This window comes from Conger conger, chromosome 10 (assembly GCF_963514075.1).
Source record: "Conger conger chromosome 10, fConCon1.1, whole genome shotgun sequence".
NCBI classification, from domain to species: domain Eukaryota; kingdom Metazoa; phylum Chordata; class Actinopteri; order Anguilliformes; family Congridae; genus Conger; species Conger conger.
This window is the reverse complement of record NC_083769.1, coordinates 39,259,848-39,283,444: the sequence shown is the minus strand read 5'-3', so window position 1 is coordinate 39,283,444 and position 23,597 is coordinate 39,259,848. Positions and strand designations below refer to the sequence as shown.

Sequence of the window (23,597 nt, the reverse complement as noted above, 5' to 3'; positions counted from 1 at the left end):
AACAATCACTACTGGTAATTGAAAGCAATGGAGATTGCCTGCTCTTCCTACTCATCCAAGGTTAATTGATCAATTAGTGTGACTGATGTGATAGGCCAGAGATTTAAGTCACCTGGTGTTCAAGGTTGAAACCTGTCCCTGATTAGAGGGAAAGAATGAAAACCAGAAGCAGCAACAGGCCAGACTAGAGTATCCCCCCGGTTCTAGGTGCAAGAATGCGGGCAGACATAGGGCACACACCTGATTGGAGCCAGGGTTGGGAACGTTGATGATCCCAGCAGCCTGCTTGGCCTGTAAGTAGGTGATGAATCCTCCCTTCAGGGCATGCGTCTGGTTCAAAACATCCTCCTGGTCACGGCCACAAGGAAGTGCCAACAAGAGGCAGTAATCACTCTCCACCTGGAAAATGACAAACCATGTAATTTACCACCTTCGGTTTCCGTAGAGACAAGTGACCTTCCTCAGAACACTGTATTTTACAAATGTAGACCTAAATAAGTCATTAAAATGTGTGTGGTAGTCTGGGGCACTCACCGTGATCCTCCGTGCCACGCTCTCCAGCTGGGACCCCTCCAGCCTCATCCTCTGGGCGATGCGGAGCAGGGGGCCCCCCTCCGGCGGGGGCAGCGAGCGGTGGGCCAGGACGTTGTTGCCGGAGACAAAGTGCAGCTGAACGGCAGCGGTGTCGTTTTTCAGCGCCAAGAGTCCCTGCCACACGATAGGGTACTTCTGCTCAAGGGGGAGAGGGAGGGGGAGGGGGAGAGGGAGAGGGAGGGGGAGAGGGAGAGGGAGAGGGAGAGGGAGAGGGAGAGGGCGAGGGCGAGGGCAAGGCGATTACACGGGTCACTCAAAATGTAAAACGTTATGGCAGCATGTACTGGATAAACACCATAGCATATCATTTCAATCCTGGTTTACACAATGTCTTTTACAGCATTTACATGCGGAATTCAAGCACTTTCTCACCGTGAGAAGCTGCACCATGTCAGAGCGGTGCCCCGTGTGCTCCAGCTTGCCGTCAGGCCGCATCTGGGAGGACCCAGAGGAGGGTGGTGGCAGGGGCGTGGACAGGAAGGACTGTGATCCCTTCTGCATGGGAGAAGCCAAGTCAAGCTTGTGGGTGGCCTGGTGACTTGTGGCAATGGAAGAGGTATAGGAAGGGGAGCCCGTCTCCCCCTGGACCCTGGGAATATGGGATAAGTCCATAGTCGCCGTGTGACGGAGGTGCAAGCTCTCAGCTTTGGGCTCAGCCCCGGCTCCTACAGCCCCTGAAGATGGCACCTGGGGCGTTTTGTTCCGGTGGGCATGGTCACGGTCGCCATCCTGAAGACCCTGAGTACAGGAGGCAAAACATTTATTTATCATTATAGGTTTAATACAGTCATTAGAAACATCAGAAACCAAGTTACACACAGAGAAAAACAGAAAGTAAATTACAACATTAACACTGAACAAAGACAATATTATTCCCAGCAAAGGCAGTAATAGTTCTAACAAAAATGGTCAAGCAATGACTCCTGAATGCAGATGCATATTGATCATCTTCCACCCATAAAATTACATTACAAGCAGTACCCTCTCACCTGGGAAGGGGTGATGCTGCGGGGTGCAAGGTTCATGCCCAGAGAGGAGTGGCCGGAAAACTGGGAGTGGAAGCCTCTGTACACAGGTGAATATTCCGGGAAGGAGCTTGCAGCCCCTGGATGCATGAGCTGAACCCCTTGGGGGGGCACCATGACAGGCACATTTGAATGAACTCCCATAATCCTGCTGTCTGTGTGTGGCGAGGGTGGCATCTTCACCTCCAGCGGTTTCGGCCCGTCCTTCCCAGTCTGTGTTACGCCCTTCCCAACTGGAGGCGTTTTGGAAGAAGAGGAAGATGAGGAAGAAGAGATGCTGGTGGACGATGAACAGGATGAAACTGCCTCCGGGGTACGCACTTGCCGCGACTCTGGGTTGGGGTGCTCACTCAGCTGGTGGTGCATCAGGATGCGCACGTCCCGAGACGGCAGGCCATACTGGTCCAAGCGCAGCCCGCTGTGGGGCATCCCACGGTAATCTGTTTGCATCACCATCACATCTGATTGCAGCTGGGGCACAGAAGGCCTGCGCAGGCTCTGAAAGTGTCGGACGTCATCCTCTCCGGCACCGCCGCCCCCGCCCGTCCCAGCGGAACCCGAGTGCGACTGCAGGACCATGTCTCGGATACCGGCCGGCTGGGGCGTGTTCGAGCGCTGCTGGTGCCCAGACCGGGGCGAGGACAGAGACTCCGGGCGCATTCCGTAGCCCATCCCGGAAAGCGGGGGTGTGTTCATCCGCACCTCACCCTGGGAGAGGTGGCTCATAGGAACGGACTGGGAGACGCTGTGGGGGGGCATGATAACGGACTGCTCTGGGTGGTGCACGCTGGAGACAAACTGAGACATCGCAGGCATGCCGGGGCCCAGGACAACAGACGTGCCAATTGGGGAGACTGAGCTGCTCGGAGGACCCACTTTAGAGAAAGGGGATGGAGAGTGGCCTGATGTTCGAGGGGAGTGGGGCTCTTGCTTCAGGTGTGGCACTGCTCTTTCAGTAGGGGTGCTGGGACTAGAACCCATATGGTTACCAGCCAAAGAAGGGTGGTGAGGGCTCATAACTGGGCTCAGATTAGTGGGTTGGGCTGGCTTACCCGAATCAATCTTCAAAGGCAGGCCATCAGTTCCCGTCCCCTTCTTCGCATGTTGCTGCTGCATCATGGACTGATTGTATACAAGAACTTGTGGGCTCCCCACCGATTGCTGGAGCATTTTTACAGCTCCCCCCTGTGGCCCAGAATGGTAAGGTGATTCACATTTATCTGAGCCAGGGCTCTCCTGCTTGATGCTTGAAATAACAGGTTGTGTATTGTATGGTTGGCCACTTAGGACCCCCCCAGTGTGACCATAACCAGTCGGCGTTTGGGAACCCTTTGGGGTGGGAGGCTGGGACGGGGTGAGAGGCTCCTGCTTGATCTGAGATTTAGACACAGACTGCTGGAACTCTATGTCAACTGCACTGGCTGGCGGGATCTTGCTTATTTTTGCACTGATTCGCTGGGGTCCCTCGGTCTTCTGTCCCGAGTAACTCAGCACTACTATGCCTTCAGAAGTGTTGACCCTGAGCCCTGGGCTGGAGCCTGTGCTGTATGTGATGCTCTCCACCATGGGCCGCCCACCGCTGCTCCCCTCCTCTGCCACCACAAGCCCATGGTACCGGTTATTCTCATTCACACTGGACCGATACTTTTGCTTAGGCAATGCCATGCCAGTGCCACGGTTGCCTAAAGTGATGCGTGGCGTCTCATCGGAGTCAAAGGGCATGTGAATGCGACTGATGACGGAGGTAGCTGTAGAGGAAATGACTGAATTTACAATCTTCTCCCCAAAGGGCTGCTGGGTCTCAGGAGGAGGGGGTGGGGGTGGCTGCTGCAGTGTAGGGAGGGGTGTCACAGGTGAGGGCCGGTCCTCAGGAGGAGAATGTCTTGAGGGCAGAAAATCTGATGAATTTTCAGTCTCTGACATGCGTGAATCCCCAAGGGATGTTGTAGTTGTGAGTAGCGCTTTGGGAGTAGAGTTCCCACCTGAAGCAGATACATATTTTGGCTCCATGAGGATTTTGCGTAGAGTGCTGGAGCTAGGATCAATGTCTGAGGCCTTAGTGTCAGGAGGCAAGGGTGGGTTCCCTGATGGAGCCGCTACCAGAGCTGCTGCTGCTGTTGGTAGAGGGGGGGCAGCCACTGTCACGTGAGCCGGTGGGCTTGAGAGGACTCCAGTGTCTTCAGATCGGTTATGCCACTCTGGTGGGGAGACTGGCAGCTTGGCAGGCCGAGAGGCAGGGAAATTCAGCCGAGTTGGCGATGGCGTGAGGGCAGGTGCCACAGGTTCAGCTGGTGGCTGCTGCAGCTTAAAATGAAGGGGGCTCTTACTATTTGAGTGAAAAGCAGATTCTTGAGGTTCAGGTTGCTCCACTGCTGGCTGCTCTGCTTCTTTGGGTGTATCTACAGCCACCACTGTTGCATGTCCCACTTCCTGCTTGCAGGAGGCGGCAGTTGTGACCACAGCCGTTGCAGCTGAGGTTGTCCCTGCTTTAAGGTTGACAGCCTGAGTGTCTTCAGGGATGGAGTCTGGCAACTTCACTGTCGTGGGCTCAGGTTCTGACACGTTTTCCTCCACAGGTTCCCCCTTTCTACTAGCAGTAGCCTTACGGCTCCTGGACTTCTTCGGAGTTTTGGGTCTAACTTTACTCCCCTTCTTGGGCGTTTCTGGTGTAGGCGCCACATCTGGGACAGGTGTTACAGTGGCAGCTGGTTCTGCATTCTTGGAATCTGCTATCACACCTCCTATTTCTGATTCAGCATCCATTATATTTCTAATGGCCATGTCGGTTTCCGGTTCCATAGTCTCAGTGGCAGGAGGCAGTACCAGTGGCTCAGAGGCAGGGATGAGTGTACTGTAAGTAGAGGGAGCTGTGAAACCATCTGCATCGGCTGAGATGTCCTCTGCAGTGATCGAGTCGATGGCAGCAGCGAGTTCAGTCTCGCTGGCAGGATTAGCCGGCTTTTCTTCCTCAGTCTCAGGCTCTGGTTCCTCTACAACTGGCAGCAGTATGGCAGGTGGCTCTGCGGGAGGCTCCTTGTAAGGTGGTAGGGTGGGCACTTCGGTCATCTTAGCAATGTTCTCCACTGCCTGTTCTAGTTCCATCTGACGGGCCAGTAAGGCAGCAGCTGGGTCTATAGGGGGTTCAGGATCTGACAGTACCTCCTCTTTCTCCTCGGGGCTGGGCACCTCCTTGATGAAACATGCTTCTTCCTTGACAGAGACCCCGGGCTTGGGCTTTTTTGGAGAGGCCTCAAAAGACTCAGGCTCGTCTTCCCCTGAGCGCAAAACACCCTTCACATCATCTACACTCAGACGAATCTCTAGGTTCTTCAGGCTTAAGGACTTGTCTTCCGTCACCATCTTGGTGTTTCGAGTCAACCTTGCTGCCTTTGTCTTCCCACTCTTCTCTGATGGCTGCCGCTTTTCCACAAGTGGGGGCTCAGACTTTTCAGGTGTTTTCTCATCACCTGATTTCCTGTCAGCCAGATCTGTTGTTTCTTTCTCTTTCTCTGCTCTCTGTACAGTCACTTGCTGCTTGGTATCATCCTCTATAGGCTTCAAACTCTGCTCTAAGGTATCATCTTTTAACTTTGCTGTGGATTCCAGCAAACCTGCAACATCACTATTTGGGTGATCTGGCTGTGGAACTGGGCATTCAGATGTTTTGTCAGTTTTTCCTGCTTTCCTGCCCTGTACGAGCCCTCCTGGTGGCGAACCTTGATTTTGTTGTACTTTTTGTGTGCGAGGTGAACGCCACCCCTCTGTCACTTTGGTACATTCTCCGCTGTTTCCCAGCTCTTTGCTGTCAGTCTCTTCTACCTCTGCCACTTTTGGTGGATCACCCTTCACTGGTGATGCATCTTCCCACCGCCGGCGTGTCTTTGGAGGGCGGCCTCGCCTTGGGGTGGTAGGGGCAGTCAAAGTTTCCTGCTGGGGCTGCTGCTGCTGCTGTTGTGCCTGCTCTTTATCAGCACCACGCTTCCGAGTGGAACGGGGGGCCTCTGTCACTTCCTTCCCAGGTTGCTGAGGGGTCTCGTCTTCCACTGGAGTGGCATAAACGGAACGCACATTCCTGCGCCGTGTCCTACCAACTGGCAAACTGGGCTCATAGTTTGGCTCGGTTTCAGGGGCATGGATAGGAGACTTTGACGTAGTCTTAGCATCTAAGCTAACTTTAGCTGTCTCTCCACGTGGGGATGATGCGCGTTTCAGCTTCTCCCTGTCGATTCGCTCACTCTTGCGAGTGGCTGGCTTCTCTGCACCTGCTGCTTGAGCTGGTGGAGGTGGAGGTGCTGCCGGGGGTGGCTTGGCCCTTTTGCTCTTCGGTTGTTTCCGGGTTGGCAGCACAGGCTCTACCTCCGCGTCAGAGATTTGAGTCAACCCGTCCTGAGGTTCTTCCAGTTTCTGGGGCACAGCACTGTCCTGGGGTTCAGATTTGAGAGGTGGAATCACCTCTTCTTTCACGGTCTCCATATTTTCCACAGGCTTAGGGGAAGCAGAGCTGGGGAATTCTGGGGCAGCAGGCTCTGGCTCCAAACTGCTCAGTGTGGCTCCTGGAGTTGGAGGCTTGACATCAAAGAATCCAGAGCTCTCTGCTGTCAATGTGTTTTCTGCTGGGAGCTTAGGTTCGCATAGCTCCTCCTTTGGCTCCAATTTAATTTCTGTATCATCAGATACTGGTTCTGGAGGTGTGATACTGATAACGGTGGGCGGCTGGATCTCTACCAGAGGTAATGGCGGAGGTGGCGGGACTTCTGGAACAGCTTCTACCTTTTCTTCTTTCACCTGTGTGATGGAAAGCTCTTGGGGTGGAGTTTGGACAATTGGTTTCTCTTGTGGTGGTGACATTTCTCTGGGCACAGAAAGAGAAAGTGAAATTGGGGGAATTAGGACAGGGCTGACTGGTTTGATCTCTGTGTCCGGCATAATCTCAGGTACTTTTGGAATATGCTGCTGCTCCAGTTCCCCATCCACCAGCTTCTCCTTCTCATTCGCATCAACACTACTCTCTTTCTCAATCTCCCTCGGCCGCTGATCCCTCTCCTTCTGCTGCTGTAGCTCCATGAAGCGGCTATGGAAGAGCACCATGGGTTCCTGGAGGACATCCCCCCCAACTGTTCCAAGTTGTGCCTCAGTTGAACACTGCCTCCCAGATAGTCGCCCCACACCCAGCTCAGGGTCCTGGTCCTTGCGCTCAAGGTGCTGCAGGCGCCTTGAGTCTTGTTCAAAGATGGAGCTGTGCAGAAAACGAGAGGCAAACAGCTCTCGTCGCTCCTGCTCCTCAGGTTTCGGCTCTTCTTTTTTGTCATCTATTTTCCCCTCCGAGTCTGTGCGGATTTTCTTCTTCTTCATGTACCAGGACGGAATTGGCCGTGGAGCAGACTCCACTTTCTCTTTGTCCTTGCTACTACGAAAGCTGGCGAAGCGGGAGTCACGATCCAGGAATGACCAGTTATCCTCTCTAGAGGAAGACAGTGACTTAGCTCGCTCAAGCAGAGCCTTTGTATCTGGTGTTATGGTTTGGTCCAGTGCAAAAGAATAGAACTTGTTCCTCTCAAGGGAGCCTGATAGTTTAAGATCAGACAACCTCTCCTCACGCTCTCTAAGAAAGTAGGAGAGAGATGTTGAGGGCTTAGGGGAGTGATGTTTGTTCTCACCATCCTCATCAGAGTCTGACTGTACTTCCCCAGGCTCCAGTTCACGCACTAGACGCTTGCGGATACCTTCCCGTTTCACAATACTGCTGGGGAAGCTCATATCTAGTCGAAGTGGATCCTGTTTCACTCTACTCTCCCACCGGTGGTGCAGTTCATCTTCACATCCTAGAGATGAAGCCTTGATCTTGGTCAGTTCTGAGTGTGAGCCCCGAACTCTGCTGAAATTGTACTTCAAGAGTTCTAGGTGCGAGTATACCTTTTCCTCTGGTTTTGGAGAGTTCTTAGGCTCTTTCACAGTCACTAGGTGGGGTGAGTCAGCACTGCCATCTTCCTCATGGTAGGAAAAGTGCCGCAATCCTGGCAGGGAGGTCATGTTCCTTTCGGCATCCTCGTTCAGCTGCCGGGAACTCCGATAGTTACGTTTGGAACTCATCTCAAAGTCGAACGGCTCCAGTTTCTTGCGTTTACTGGGTGGAGAATCATCCGTGACATCTTGCGGGGGCTTGCCCACTTCATGCACCAAGCTGCGGCGCTCAAAGTCCTCAGAGTCACCACGTGGGCTGTCAGGTTTATCCAACTTATCAGGTTCCTGTAGCTGCTGGCGGAGTCTACGATTCTGCTCCATCTGTTTTCGACAACTCTGGGAGTGGTCAATGTCCAGGGAGAGGCGCTCTTCACCCTCTCCGGAACCTTTTGCCTGAACTAAGGCCTGTTCGCCAAGATCTAGAAGACTTTGCTGTTCCTGCTCCCTCATATCATCCGTATCAAGGCTGCCATCTTCTGAAAACATTCGGGAAAGACTTGGATGGCCTTGGGACTTCGACCCTAATACACCAATCTTCCTGCCCGGAAAGTCCAAAGGGTCAGGAACCTCTTCAGTAGGCTCCCCTAAGCGTGCCTGGAGATCCAGGCTGAGCCCCAAGCCCATTCCCACAGCAATGTTCTCTGATTCAGGGCCTTCTGTGGGGCTACAGACAGTGACCAGCCTCTCTGGTTTAGCCTTGCGATGTTCTCGCTTGTGTGCTTCTTTCCGCAGGACCTTCCTTTCCCCTTCGACCTCTTTGGGAATGGCACCATCAGGCAGCTTCTTCATTCCAAGCCTTGCTTCCTCTTCCTCTTGGCTGCCCCTCTTCAGTCGATCTATCTTCCCGCCAGCATCTCCGAAACGCCTTTTACGCGCTGCCAGTCGCTCAACGTCCACAGATGAGCTACCCCCATCAAAGGTGGGTTCAGTTTTGTGTTTCTTGGGTTTAGTCTTCCCTTCCTTGTCTACAACCTCCACCTGGCTTGCCAAGCCCTTTTCCTTGAGCACTTTTCCCTGCTTGATCAGTTCTCCCTTTTGAAGCTCCAGGCGGGAGGACAGCACTCTCTGTTCAGCTGGTATAGGTGGGGGTAGTGGTGGGGACCTAACACAGTCATTCTCACCCTTCAGCCTTTGTTTCTCCATGACAGCCTGGTCCAGCAGCTTGCCCTCCTTCTCCTTAACACGTGTAAGCTGAACAACACAGGGTGGCAAGTCCAGACGACCCTTGCCGGAAGCATCCTTCTCTTTGGCAGGCAATTTACTTCCTTTCATTCGTGGCCCTGCTTCAGGGCTGGCGTCCCGTTCTGGTTCAGGGTCCGTCTCTGACGAAGGGATACTGGGGGACGGCACCTTTAGCTTCCTCAATTTTAGTTTCTCTCCTTTCTCTTTGTCAGGTTTCTCTTTGCGTCCTATGCGCTTGTCTTTCTCACCCCCGCTGCCCCGGTCCGCCTCAAACAGAGGCCGCTCCTTCTCAATCTTCTCGCCCTTGCCGTAGCGTTCTGGCCGAGCCTTGTCGGGCTTCTCGTAGCGCGGCGGCGAGAGTGAGCTGCAGCTGCCACTTCGTTCGGAGGAGCGGCTATAGATGCGTCGTTCGGAGTCACTGGGGAGGCGTTCGGAGGGCGAGGGAGAGGCGGTGGGGCTGGCGGGGCGTCTGGGGTGAGAAGGGCTCTGGCTGCGCTCAATTGTTCGCCTCCCATGGTCACGCTCGCGGTCGGTCTCAAAGCGCTCCCGCTCCCTCTCACGTTCCCTCTGCAAGTAGCTGTACTTGCGGATGTCCTGCTCGTAGGGATCCCGGTAGTCCCGGTACTCCCGCGGGTCGTCGTAGTAACGTGGGTCATAGTAGTCAGCACCGCCATAGGGGTCCCATTCCGCGTAGAACTCTCGGTTACGGGCAGGGTACTTCCGACGGGGATCTTCTGTGTAGGTGCCAGGAGTACGGACATTTTCGTAGTACGCCCGCTCTGCAGAAAACTCGTGATACGGCGGCCTGCGCTCGTCTCTGCAAAGGAGAGAAACATGCTCACAAACAAAATCTAAATGACTAAAACACTTTTAGGAAATAGCCTGATAAGAGTCCCTGTACAGCTGATAATTAAAAACGTTAAAGTTAAAACTATATGAAATACCCATTATCACACACAAAATGTCTGGGCCAATAAAAAAAAAAATCAGCTTTGGATTTGAGAAAAAATGTGGCCATGCTTATTCATGCAGAACATTTCAGATTGTCTTCCCCCTCCTGACAACTGAGAAAGATTTGTGCCCTATGTGCATCACCAGGCACTGGTAATACAGTATTGTAATGTAATTAATGTAATAGTAAAAAAAACTTCTTTTTGCCTTTTTCCGGTTAGAACAACCCATATAACTTGCTAACTAGCCAGCTAGGGCGGTGTTTCTGAGTTAACATGTAGCCATATTTGGCTGCTTGTGATGTGTAAATGTACAACCAATCAATACGACATGATGCAGCTTGAGCGCAGCACTATTTCCATAGAATCTACCTTCATCGCAAGAAGCCTTTTGCAACTTTGCAGCAGCCCAGTGCAAGTTAAATTTATGGGATGGCGATCATATGAAAACCAGTTTTATATAAATGTACAAATACATGATAATATAGAAAACTACTGAGAAGGCTGACAAAGTACTTTCATTTGTCTTCCCTATTTCAATTGCCTTCACTGTTGGGTCACTTAACTTTTTTTTCCAATCATTTTTGATAATTATGTGAGTAACGAACCTTCGTTCTGAGAGGATTTCGTAGAAATCTCGGATGTCCTGCCCAGATGCCTGCATTGAGCGATAGAACGCCATCTGGCTCTCCTGATTGGCAAAGTCCACCTAAAGAGAAATGAAAAAGATGTCAATGCAAGTGAACACAAACTTTGTCTTTGGCCAGTGTGAGTAAAGAAAATTAGAAATAATAATATAGTGTGATATGATCTGCTAACAACGACAGTTTCTTCAATATATACTTTGGCATTCAAGTTACGGAACTGGCCATTTGTAAGCTCAATGCAAGCTTTGTCTTTTGCCAGTGTGCTAGAACAAAGAAAATAAAAAATAAAAAAACAACATGGGACAGAAGTTTGCTAGCAACAACAGTTTTGTCGATATGTACTTTGCCATCCAAGTTACGGAAAATTACATTCTTAAGCAAACCAATGCCAGATGTGCCAGTTGGCTCGCCTTCAAAACTGGGCTTCAAACCCTCAATCCACACAGCTGTACAGAGGAAAGGCATTATTTTTGTAATGTTACCTTGATTTTATTGCCCCCGATTTTCCAGCCTTTGGTCTCTTTGACAGCAGCCTGCGCATATTCAATGTTGTTGTACAGGATAAGGGCCATTCCCTTGAGTCTGTCAAATACAACCTGAGGGAGGGAAGGAAACAAGGAGAGAGAGAGAGGAGAAGAGAGGGATGGTCAGTAAAGTACACATGGTTTTACTACATTTTTTGTTCAGTGTTTTTAATTTCCTGGAAAAGTAGCAATAACATAGTATGGGAGAGGCCAGTCTTTCCCACAAAAGAAAGTAGCTTTTTCATTGTACAGTCACAAAGTCATGAGCTTCACATTCACTACTGGGTGTGTGTTAAGGTAGTCAAGAGATTTTAAGACAACCCCAACACAAGGGAATACTAAATATATATTTGAAAACAAATATCGAGATCCGTGACACAGATGGGGAAGTGTGAATATTTACCTTGACCACATGTCCGTAACGGCAAAAGTGACGTGTCAGGTACTGCTCTGTGATGTTGGATGCCAGGCCATCCAACCACACGCATGTTGTGGGCATACTCTTCCCAAAGCCCAGCTGTAAGAAGGGAGGGAGGGGAGGTTAAACAGTCATAATTTTAAAACAAATTCAACCAATGTAGCAGTCGAAATGAATACAATGCTACTACTTCTCAGCCAATAGGACTGCCTAACATGCAAGTGAGTAATAAACATTTCAAGGAAATATAACGGCAGTCTAAAAGGTTTAAAAAGAGCAAAGCACCGCACCTTTAGTCGGTTGTTGCCAAGATACTCCCCGTCCATCTTTTTGATGGCCTTACAGACACTGGCGATGTCGCAATACTGCAGGAAGGCATATTGTGGGGCTCCATTCACCTTTTTAATGTCAATGTCCTGGAGGGGGGGGGTTAGGAGACACTTCATTTGAAAAAGCCAGATTCATTTTCACATTGACGTACGCACATCTCTAGTTGCTCATTCTTATGAGGCGCACTCATAGCAGCTATACGAGTATTAAACAAATGCCACATAAGGAAATCATTACAGTTATAGAATAATTCGCCATTCACTGATTTGCGCTGGATTTAAGGTTCTTTAATACAATTAAATAATTTATTGTTCATCCAGCTGAGAGCACATAATGAATGGATACTAGCTGCAGACGATGCAAAGAAACAATTATACACACCCACATACGACAGGCAAATTAAACGGATACAAATTCAGATCAATATGCAAGCATGATTGGGGATCTGCACAACACTCGGATCTCTACACAACACTGCTCTTTCTACACATCGGTTAATGTTAACGTACCACTATCTCCCCAAAGCGCTGGAAGATGTTGAGCAGGTCGTGGTAGCTGGTGGTCTTTTCCAGATTCCCGATGAACAGGGTCCGCGTGGCTTTGGGATGAAACTCGTCTATCCGCTCGTCCAGCGGCCTGAACTCGTTCTCGCTTTCGGTCTCTGGAGAGGGGAAACGGCGAAAGCGAGAGACAGAGGTGACATCAGCCTCACTTCACAAAACCCCTCAACACTCTTAAAAGCACTCATGAGAGACACACACAAATCCTCAGTTTTTAAACTCTGCACACCCACATGTGAATGCCTGATCTGAATTCATAATGAAACATACAGTAGTGAAACTGATACAAATACAGGAGGTATGTTAGAGATAAAGATAGAAACCTCAAAGTTACAGATCGACTGCTAAACTGGAACTGAAACTGGAAGAGTACAAACGCGGAAGTTGCAACGCAGAAGTAGCAACTACGCCTTAAGCTTGTAATACAATACATGGATTGTGTTATCACAGTTTTTTGTTTTTTTTGTACATTTTTTTAAATGGAGTGCTAAATTTAAACTATACTTTCAATCTTAGCAATACATTTTCAACATTTCCCACTGATAAAGAACATAGTAAATACAATTTGTACCCGATTCTCAATGGTGTAATGACACAAAAAAAAACAAAAAAACTTTGCATGCATTTTTCAATGCCTTAATTGAAATAGTGACAGATGCATACATTAATAAGTCTCAGCTACACGTACCAGGGCCGTTCCAGGCCGTGACATCGATCTGCATGCCAAAAAACAGCTTCCCCTTGGAGGCACCGAGCGCCTTCTCCTGGTCCTCCTGCTGGCGGAAGAACACCAGGCCGTATCGCTCCTCCGAAGCCCCGTGGATCTGCACGGACGTCACCTTCCCATACTTCTTAAACTCGTGGAACAGCCCGTCCTTCAGACTCGTGTCTGCGGAGAAGAGGAGAGAGAAATGGAACAACCACCACCATTACTATCTTCATCACCTCTACCTCTACCACCACCACCACAACCACCACCACCCACCACCCACCACCACCACCATCATCACAATCATTTACATTACGAGTCATCACCACCACCATCATCATCATCATTATTATGATAACCATGACCACCGTCACCATCATCATCATCATCATCCCAGGTCCACTAGTAGTTTGAAACAAGCTTGAGGTGACAAACAAGAGAGCTGAACAATAAGCTAATCTTTTAAAATGTCGGGGCAACACACCTTGGAACATGCTAAGTATTTAGCAATTAAGCAATATTTAGGTAAGATTCATAAGATCCCTTTTTGATAATTGGAAAGGTTGAGTTTATGCTATTTAAATCCAACATGCTCACAGGCAGGCATACATGCATACACACGCATACACAAGCATGCATACTCTCTGTTCGTAATAGACTGGGGCGTATAGCGTAGGAGCAGCGCAGTGCGAGGCTCAGGTGTGTACAGGTAACTCACCTGTGGACCGGACGGGCAGATTCTGGACCTTGATGCCGAAGCTCTTGCGCGGCTCGTCCTTGTCGATGGCGGGTGGGGGCAGGGCGGAGGGGGCGGGCACGGCGGCCGACTGCACAGAGCGAGCGGGGGACTCATCACTCGAACTGCTGCTGGAATCGCTGCTGCCAGGAAACAAGGGCTGCATGAAGGCTAGTGTTTACGACTGCAGCTCCATGCGCGCACAAACGCACACAAACACAAAAACACAAAAACACACACAAACGCACACAAACAAAAACACAAAAACACACACACACAAACAAAAACACAAAAACAGACACAAACGCACACAAACAAAAACACAAAAACACACACACACAAACAAAAACACAAAAACAAACACACACACACAAACAAAAACACAAAAACACACACACACAAACAAAAACACAAAAACAAACACACACACACACACACACAAACAAAAACACACACACACACACACACAAACAGGTGTGCGTGCAAACACACACAAACAGGTGTGCGTGCAAACACACACAAACACACACAAACAGGTGTGCGTGCAAACGCAAACATAGGTACACACACGTGGACACACCTGATGAGCAATCAAGCATGCACACATTTAAACAAGTGCACAATCACTGAATGAAGAAAAACATTTGATCAGCGGAAGGAGAAGCCCCTCATTTTAGACATTAGAGTCTTGTGAAAAACGGAACAATCTTAAACTGTTCCTTAGACACGGAGAGGACAGAAACTGTACAAATCAAATATCAAATGTAATTCCATTTCCAGCCTTAGAGTGGCACCCTTGGCCCAGTTTTGTTGCGTTTGTTCAAAGGGCAGAACATCTGATACTGATCTGGTACTGCACAGCCCGAGTTAAAAACAATTTCATATTGTCTGTTCGACAATAAAATAAAATAAACTATTGTGGCCCTACTCATCACACCCTTTTAGACTTTAGGTTGGAAGGGGGGAACAATATGGGTGTAATTTCAATAATAATCAGCCTGAAACAATATAGTTTTGGCCACAATAACGAGCACAATTCTTGTTACATCAGGTAGTTCTGAGCTACGATAATGGCGGTTCCCACCCATAATTACGTTTTACACCATAATCTTGTCTACTTTCAGATTTTACAAGAAGAGTTTATGAGAAGAAGCAGGCCAGTAACCAATGAATAAATTTCAAAAACGGATTTTCATGATGTGCAGGCAAGCAACTGCCATTTTAAGGGGCAATTTGCTATAAAAGCTGTGGAAGACAAACAAATGACAAACTAATGCATGACTGCCAATCTTTATTAATCTGCAGAATGTCACCACGAAAATGAAATAAATAAAAATAAAATTCAAATCATGGATGGTTTTTTTTTTTTGGGGGGGGGGGGGGGGGGTTGGGTTGTGGAGGGGGGCTAGTGTCTTGGCAGGGAGGGTCAGTGTCCCAGAGTTATCCAGAAAAGATCATAAAACCACAAGGTTTAGTAACATTCAGCGATAATCAGAGCTGAATTAGAGCTCCAATAGCAAACCACAGTTTATCTGCAACAATTTCTGAGTGAAAACCCCCACAAACTTTCCACCTGGTCTCCATTCCATAAAAGTGCAGATCGATATTTAACACCGCCGATGGCTTCCTACGCCGAGGAGGCAGAAAGCAGACTGCGTTTACCAGGTGACCCAATTCTTTCCAAGAGAAAAACTAGTGTGGGAAATGGTCACAGTGCGTGCTGAATAAAAAGGCATCGCCGGGACCCAGTGGAAAAACCCCCACTGCTGCGGTCGGCCTGCGGGTTCGCGACACGTGCTTCCAGCCCCCCAGACTCAAACCCAGCGAGCTACGTCACGACACAAATGTTCATTTCCACACACTGAGAGAATCGTGGCATGACCTGCGGTACCCTGGCTCGCTCTGTTGAGAAAGCCACGCTCAAATCTCTCTGCCCTCAGACTGCCTACCAGACCGAAACCAGCGCTCTCTACGGTCTGTCTCTCGCCCTCTCTCTCAGGAGCACTCGACTGTGGAATCAACCACGCTTTTTTTTTTTGGTTTCCTGTTACTTCGTCTCTCCACTTTTAAAGCATCTGTTCTTTCAGTTCATTTCTTCCTCACTTCCTCGCAACCCTTCCTGGGAAACGTGCAGTTCTATGCTCCTTCTCCCCCCCCCCCCCCTTTTTTTCCCACACCAAAATTTTTCACCCCTTTATCCTCTCCCCATCACCGCTCTCATACACGATGCAACACTGTGGCACAGTGGTTAGCACCGTCGCCTCGCAAGGAGGAGGTTCCAGGTTCGATTCCCGCTCGGTGTGGAGCCAGCATGTTCTGCCCGTGGATTACAGTGGACTACAGTGATACGTAGTTGAGGGACAATGCAGGTTGCCTTTGTAAATGAGGATTTTGCTCTCAATTGACCCTTCTCCAAGGTCCATTATTATTTTCACACTGCAATCTCATGCCAAAATTCACAATAAATAGCACAGTTTTGTTGGCAAAACTGTCTACAGTTATGATGACAGTATGATGATATTCAACAAAAAAAAAAAAGATAATAAAAATTTTTAAAAAGCAAAGTAGCGCTACAAAGACCCTGGCTTCCTCCCACTGTCACCTGCAGCCTTCAGCTTGCACTTTTTTCCTCTCCTGTCTGTCCCTCTCTCTTTCCCTCAGTCTCTGCTCCGTTTGCTCCTCCTCCCTCTTTGGAGGCGGAAGAGGCGCTAACAGGAGCCTGGCCTGTGGGAGTGGGCAGGGAGCCAGCGGTGGCCAGAAATTTCCAGTTCAAACTGGATCTCACGGAGGAGGGGGAACTCACACCCATGCACCCACACATATACACCCACTCATACACACGCAGGCACACACTCAGGGATGCAGACACACACACTCATATATACACACACACACACACACACACACATATATATATATACACACCCACTCATACACACAGGTGCACACTCGCACACACACAAACCCACCCACTGGAACACTCAGGCACACAGACACAGACAGACACACACACACACACACTGAGGAAGGCAGTGAGAAAATACGCTCTCATAAAAATTCCAGTCGCATTCCTCACCAACCAAAACAGAACACGGAGGCGAGCACCCCTGGCTGAAGAATAAAATGGTCCCATCTTCAGGACTACAGTAAGCTGCTAAGCCTATAGGTCGTCACACTAGTCAGTACGACTCCACACCGACCACTTCAGGCTGACCGAACACTGTTATTCAAAGCAGGTAAATACACACGAGCAGAAAATTCTACAAAGCATTTCAAGGGATCAAGACCCCCATCGTTAATAATAACCCTCTGTATTTTTGTTTTGTTTTATTGTTTTACATTTTATTTGTTTTTGTTTTTGCAATACCGTTCCTTGAAAAAGGCACATTGTGTTTGTAAATTACAATTCCAATGAAAAGGAAAGTTCACCTTCAATGAGGGAGGGTGAGAGAATTCATTATAAAAAAAACATTTAAGGACCAAAAATTAAACCAAAATAAAACTACAGTATGGTATGGTTAGGTGTGTGCTGCTCATATATATTTTTTAAAAGGGTGAAAATAAAAACTGAGGCACATTGAGGCAAAATGGTCACAATGTGGGGGCATAGTCTCTCATAGTTCTCTGCAAACCTGTTCATTTCAGTGAGGTTTTCAGAAACCACACGCTGTTATTTTTAAGAGCAGAAAGAAAGGCAGGGAAATGGTCAAATACAAAAACAAAATGGTCTCACATTTACGGTGTGATCTCATAAAAAATATAGGTTTTGAATAAAATTCAGATACGGTGACTAAGACAGCTTACATTTTTTTACTAATTTGGTGCTTCCTTACACATCTCTGAATTGTATCTCCAATGCAAAAAGAATGATTTTAACTTCAACTTTGCAGCTAGTCTTTTGCATGGGTTGACATCACCATGGAAAGCTAATTCTCCAACATATTAAACATTTTCATTTTAAATACTCACAGCTGAACAACTAAGTAATCTACAAATAATAAGCCGCATTACCATCTACCGGCACAGGTTAAACATCCTAGGTACCAGGAATGTCATGACAGTATTACTGAACTGCATCCATTTATCCTTGGATCCTTGCTGTTGTGGTAGATGGGAGACTAGTGTGGATCATTAGATTACATGATGCCTTTCAGTCAAGACTTTTTAACAGGTCTTGACTAAACACAAATGCACATCATGCACAGTATCCAACCTAAAAAATAAAATAAAAATAGAAAAATATTTTTACTATTTATACAGCTTTGGCAATAGGCAAGCTACCAAATGTTTTTTCTAATTATGGTCTACACGTCAAACTTCGCCTATCTGCTGTGAAAGTAATAGTATGAGTTGCAGATTTTGCTGAAAACCACTTTAGCCCCAAATGATACACAAAAATCATAACCAGGTCATGCATTAAATGAATGTGCCAGCATTCATACGAGATCACTAATGTGGCAATACCACCATGTGCAGGCAGGGGACGCTGTTGCAACAGCACAGCAATAAGGCTGCACTTCCCATGGGTTGTATAACCAGCACAATGCGTACCATGTTGGACTTCGACCGCCTTTCACACATTTAGAATGAAAAAGGGCAAAGGTGAAACTCAGACAAAGCTTTAACTGTGCAATTATGACCTTACTGTCAGTCATAAAGCTGTGATGCCTGTTAAACATTAGCGTACCCTAACAAAGGCATGAAATATCCAGCTTAAGGTACTTAGTATACAGGCAGCAATCGCACCGGGCTCATCGAGGAGAAGCTGACCAAATCTCAGTTTCTTAATCCTGACACCATGTTGTGCTGAGACATTTAAGCACAAAAATACAAGTCACAGGCTTCTGCAGTCCTTAGATAGCTCGGGGAAGACCATGACATGCTTATCATTAGCGTTACAGCCTCCACCGTAATTACATTAGTCATCCAACGTCTGTGGTTTTAGGAGCAAAGTCCTGGCCCGTAACCTCATTCTGTTCTCGTTCCCAAATCCGAAAACCAAACCAAAGCTGTACAACAAAGCAAATTCTGCAGTGGAAAGAGCAGTAATGAATGAATGCCACTTACAAATATCAGATGCACCGAAATAGAAAAGTCTTAAATTGCATTTAATGACAATGTGCTCGTGCAGCTTAAACCTGCCTGCGTTCGTGTTATACTATTCCAGGGATAACGCAAATCTGGCCCACACGTCCAAACCGAGCCCTGGTTTTCTTTCCTCCAAGGTAATTCACGGAGCAGTTAGCATTACATCAGGTAAAGGGAGGGTGGAAGGCCTGTAGTTCTCGGCCCTTGAGGAAGAGGGTACTCGGCCTCCCCCTCACCCTCGTCGCCATGCCGATGCCGAGGTCAGAGGAACACAGAGGTTTCACAACATACCAGCAAACTATAAAAATAACTTAAGCCTTGTTGCAACAAATGTTTTGAAAAATCGTGTTACATTACAGGCATTTGGCAAACACTCTTACCCAGAGGAACATTTGCATTTCTTATAAAGTATCCATTTTTGCAGCTGGAAAAATACTGAAGTAATGCAGGTTAAGCACCTTGCTCAAGAGTGCAAAAGCAAGGTCCTATTTGGGGATCAAACATGCAACCTTTAGGTTACAAGGCCGCTTCCTAAACTATCATACTACACTGACAGTGCCGGCCATGAGATGCTGTGAGGTTCCACACATAGCCAGGCTTCATAGTCCGTCACTTCTGCCACCATTGTGTTAGTTTCAGTGACTGAACTACTTACTGGCACCCGCTAGTAAGGACATAACAGATGAAAAGAATGTCTCTTACTTTTGCATGGCAATGCGAGTACTGTAATAGCCACTCGGGCGATGATCTCACTGACCGCCGACACTAAAACAGGCCACCACAAGTGAGAGATCTCAGGAACACGTATGCAGGAAGTCATATTCAAATACTAATAATAATAGCACAGCAAAGGCCAGCATATTCAACGCTTTACTGGAAGGTTGGGTGTAGGTGTAAATGCATTTTACCTAAAGAGGAATCATAGCTTTTATGACACTGCCTTTACAATAAGGGTAAAGTTCACCTAAAAAAAGAAATTACATTAAAATTATGGTACTATCAGTTTCCCCAAGCAAACATTTTCACATAGTCAAAGTAATCAGGCAAGCTGTGCAACAAAACATCCATACTGTCAGAAAAAATAAATAAAAAGAAGATTTAAAAAAGGAAACGCCAATAATATCAATGCGATTTGCCAGACACAAAACAGAAACAAGGTACAGTTGCAGACCTAAACATCTGAAACCGCATAAGCTTGCCTTGCTTATTTGGCTCCACACATTAACCAACATACGCAGGGGTGCCAACAGAGCTGGTTCCGGCCTGCTAAACAGCACAGTTTCGTGCTTCATCATCACCCATGGTGCAGCACGTGCTCTCTCTTCTAGACTCTCCCACGCCTCCACTCATACTGCCACACGTCTGAGACAACGTGACGACATTGGCTCCGGCGGTAAGAGCAGTCGTCTGGCAGTAGGAGGGTTGCAGGTTCAATCCCCTGCCCGGGACGTGTCCCCTGAGCAAGACACCTAACCCCTAAATGCGCCTGATGAGCTGGTTGGTGCCTTGCATGGCAGCCAATCACCATTGGTGTGTGAGTGCGTGTATGAATGGGTGAATGAGATGCATCAGTTGTACAGGGCTTTGGATAAAGGCGCTATATAAATTCCAACCATTCACCATTTAACCATTTACAACCAAATCAGCTCTCGCCTGTTTCTGGAGATCTACCATCCGTAAAGGCTTTGATTTCAACCCTAATTTGGCAGACCTCTACGAATTAGTTTAGAGTTAAGAAATCACTAGCAGTTGAATGAGGTGTGCTTTGTTAGGGTTGGAAAGAAAATGTACAGGAAAGTATATCTCCAGGAACAGGGTTGGTTAGCCCTGTTTTAGACTAAGAATCATAAGTCAGACCATACAAACAGACAGGCAGACAGACTGAAAGAGGTGGTTATGAGAGTGAGGCGGTTATGACAGTGAGGCGGTTATGACAGTGAGGCGGTTATGACAGTGAGGCGGTTATGACAGTGAGGCGGTTCTCTCTGGCGCCCCCTACCTGCCGCTGCTGCTGCTGCTGGTGCTGCTGACGGAGTCGGAGCTGGAGGAGCGGCTGCGGGAGCCGGAGCCGCTGGGGGAGCGGGCGGGGCGCGCCGCCTGGCTGGCCAGCCGCTGCGGGGAGGGGTTGCGCGAGTGCGTGGAGTGCGGCGACCTGCTGCGGCTGTGGTGGTACGGCCGGTCGGCGCGGCGACCCCGCTCCTCGCGGTAAAGGTCGCGGTGGACGACGCTGGCCAGCGTGAAGGGCTCGCGGGCGCGCGGTTCGTAGCGCGGCTCGGGCGTCTCGAAGCGGCTGGGGCTACGACTCCGCGATCCGTAGTAGCCCACCGCCACCGACGCGGACCCCGCGCCCCCTCCGCCGCCGGCCACGCCCCCTCCGCCCCCGCCCGTCCCCCCGCCGCCCGGGACGGCCCCCACACCCCCGCCGCTGACCCCCGCGGGGCCCCCCCCGCCCGCACCCCCGCCGGAGCTGCCCCCCGCCCCGCCCAGCGCGCGGTCCCGGGGGTCGCGGTAGTAGTCCGTTTCGTAGTGCCGCTGGCGCTCGAAGCTGCCGCTGGCGCGCTCGTGGTGTCCGTAGGCACTGTGATCGTAGGCCCGCTCCCGACCGTCCGCGGCCCTGAGGAGAGACAGAGAGATAGAGAGAGAGAGAGAGAGAGATTCCCATTACTCCTCAACAGCACTCACCCACTCACAACACCCTCTGAAACGGGGACCTGCCACAGCTACGTAACCCTGAAAAGTGATCATTGTTCAAATTTTACACATTTATTTATTTAATTTTTTTAAATAATGAAGTTATAGTTGCATAATAATGCATTGCATTATATTCACATGCAGGAGAGGATGTTGCCAAAGAAGAAAAGGGAATGCATTTATTTCCCTCTCTAACGAAAGCAATTTTGATCTTCTCTGAGTGAGCAAATGCATTTTAAAACATGCTAAAAATGAACCCACTCAAAGAGTGTGCGTTTTTTTAAGAAGCTCTGCACGCTAAGCTCATCACACTTGAGGCACAACTGGGGACAACTGTATCTGCAACTGCAACTAACAGAATGAATCATCACTGCGGATTTTTACAAAAACACAGGTTTGTGTTATTTAGTATGAATCTCATAACGGAGTACCCCTACTGCCACATTCTAAACAAGCCTCTAAATGGACATTGCCCTTTATACTGGGTTAGCTGACAAGTGTAGTTCCACATGAAAGCTCACCTATTTTGGCATGACTCCAATTTTTCTTGAAAATTTATATCCATTTCTACAGTCTACAGTATCCATTTCTCATGCATTACACATATGCAAGCCAATTATATTCCGACAATATAAAAAGTCACAATTCAGTAGTTAAAAACATACTTTCGATACAAGTATTTAAAAGAAGAGACACCGCCCACATCAAACGTTAGAAATGTTTCAATGGGCAGAGTCACCCCTTCATTCAGTAGAGCACCGTTTGTGTGGTTTTAAGTAGGAAGAACAAATTCTATCCAGCTATACATGTCCGTTCTCAAGCACCTCTCATGAGCTTTACCAAGAACAGGCTGCTTGTCTTTAAGGCTAATTAATATCAATGAAACTCTCGATTATTAAGTTCTGATTGGCTGGCTAGCTCCAACAAACAGAATGCCGTCCGTGCCGATCACTTTGATTTCTTCAAGCTAAGGTCGGCCGTGCTGAAGGCGTACATAGCAAATGAGCGCATTGTTGTGATGTCACAAATTCACGGAAGACCAAACGGCTCATTTAAATGCACATTTACGGATTTATCTGCACATAGTATGCATTTCGATACTTTCACACTGTTTTTATAGCACCTTCAAATCCTTCATAATCCACATAACAAGGGAAATGTTGTTTTCCACAATATGGGACCTTTAAGGCCCAGAAAGCAAACTTGGCCTAAGTGCATGTGGTGCGGTGTGCATTTTTGTTTCGGTGCCGAGGCGAGTGGATTACAGCATTTATATACAAGCCGCAGTCGGGTGCGGACCGCGGCTGGAGTAAAGGCTGCAATGCACTAGCATGGGTGCTGAAAGGATGCGGACATCACCCAGCATCCAATAAGCATCCGCCCCACTTCCGCGCACGTGTAACGCACAACCTACACAGATCCCCCCCCCCCCCCATGGTGATTGTAGAGCGAGAAGAAACAAGAAACGGCAGAAGTTTTGAACAAATGCTGGGGAAGAAACATGCTTGGGAGCATGTTGTAGAACAAGGGCTGCACAAACCTGTTCCTGGAGATCTACCGCCCTCTAGGTTTTCACTCCGACCCTAAATCTGACACACCCAATTCCACCAATTAGCAGCTCAACAAGATAGCTGTTGAATGAGTGCTTTGTTATGGTTGAAGTAGATCAGCAGGAAGAGTAGAACAGGGCAGTCCTGTTATATTATTGCCACAGGACAGGTCTACAAGAGCAACTACGCAATGCAAACAGTGGAGAATTATCACAAAATATTCTGGTCATAAAAAATAAAATAAAAAACAGAAAAAAACAAAAATACTGAATGAAATTCTAAAGATGATTTCGCAACAAAGCTGCTGAAACCTATTGAAACTGTAATGTTTGTTTTTTTTAAGGAGTAAGATTGCAAATACGTGATTAGAATTTTCTAGGACATGAACATTCTAATGCTGATGTAACAATCACTACTGCAGTGAAATTCTAGGATAATGACATCCGATTTAGAGATAACATAGCAAAAACCAACTCGGCGGTACGATGAGAATGGTACTGTTACTACTTTGCAGACTGACAGGGCTGGGTGCAAATTGCAACACAAATTAAGATATCAGCACTATGCAGATTAATTGTGCTATAAGGGGGGGTGGAGCCCCCACACTATGTCTCAGCTGAAGTGATCAGAAA

General features: G+C 48.2%; 1 protein-coding gene across 1 annotated transcript in view; it reads right to left on the bottom strand.

Annotated features, from left to right (window-relative positions):
- The window catches only part of spen (spen family transcriptional repressor), a 47,349-nt gene that overhangs the window by 3,054 nt on the left and 20,698 nt on the right, over positions 1-23,597 (bottom strand). The window contains exons 3-14 of the mRNA XM_061256834.1: positions 20,724-21,338; positions 13,619-13,776; positions 12,880-13,080; positions 12,141-12,292; positions 11,592-11,717; positions 11,287-11,400; positions 10,842-10,955; positions 10,321-10,421; positions 1,584-9,579; positions 967-1,332; positions 535-729; positions 241-399 (exon numbers count right to left, since the gene is read on the bottom strand). Of these exons, the coding sequence (XP_061112818.1) occupies positions 241-399; positions 535-729; positions 967-1,332; positions 1,584-9,579; positions 10,321-10,421; positions 10,842-10,955; positions 11,287-11,400; positions 11,592-11,717; positions 12,141-12,292; positions 12,880-13,080; positions 13,619-13,776; positions 20,724-21,338 (10,297 nt within the window). The remainder of the gene's footprint in view (positions 1-240; positions 400-534; positions 730-966; positions 1,333-1,583; positions 9,580-10,320; positions 10,422-10,841; positions 10,956-11,286; positions 11,401-11,591; positions 11,718-12,140; positions 12,293-12,879; positions 13,081-13,618; positions 13,777-20,723; positions 21,339-23,597) is intronic.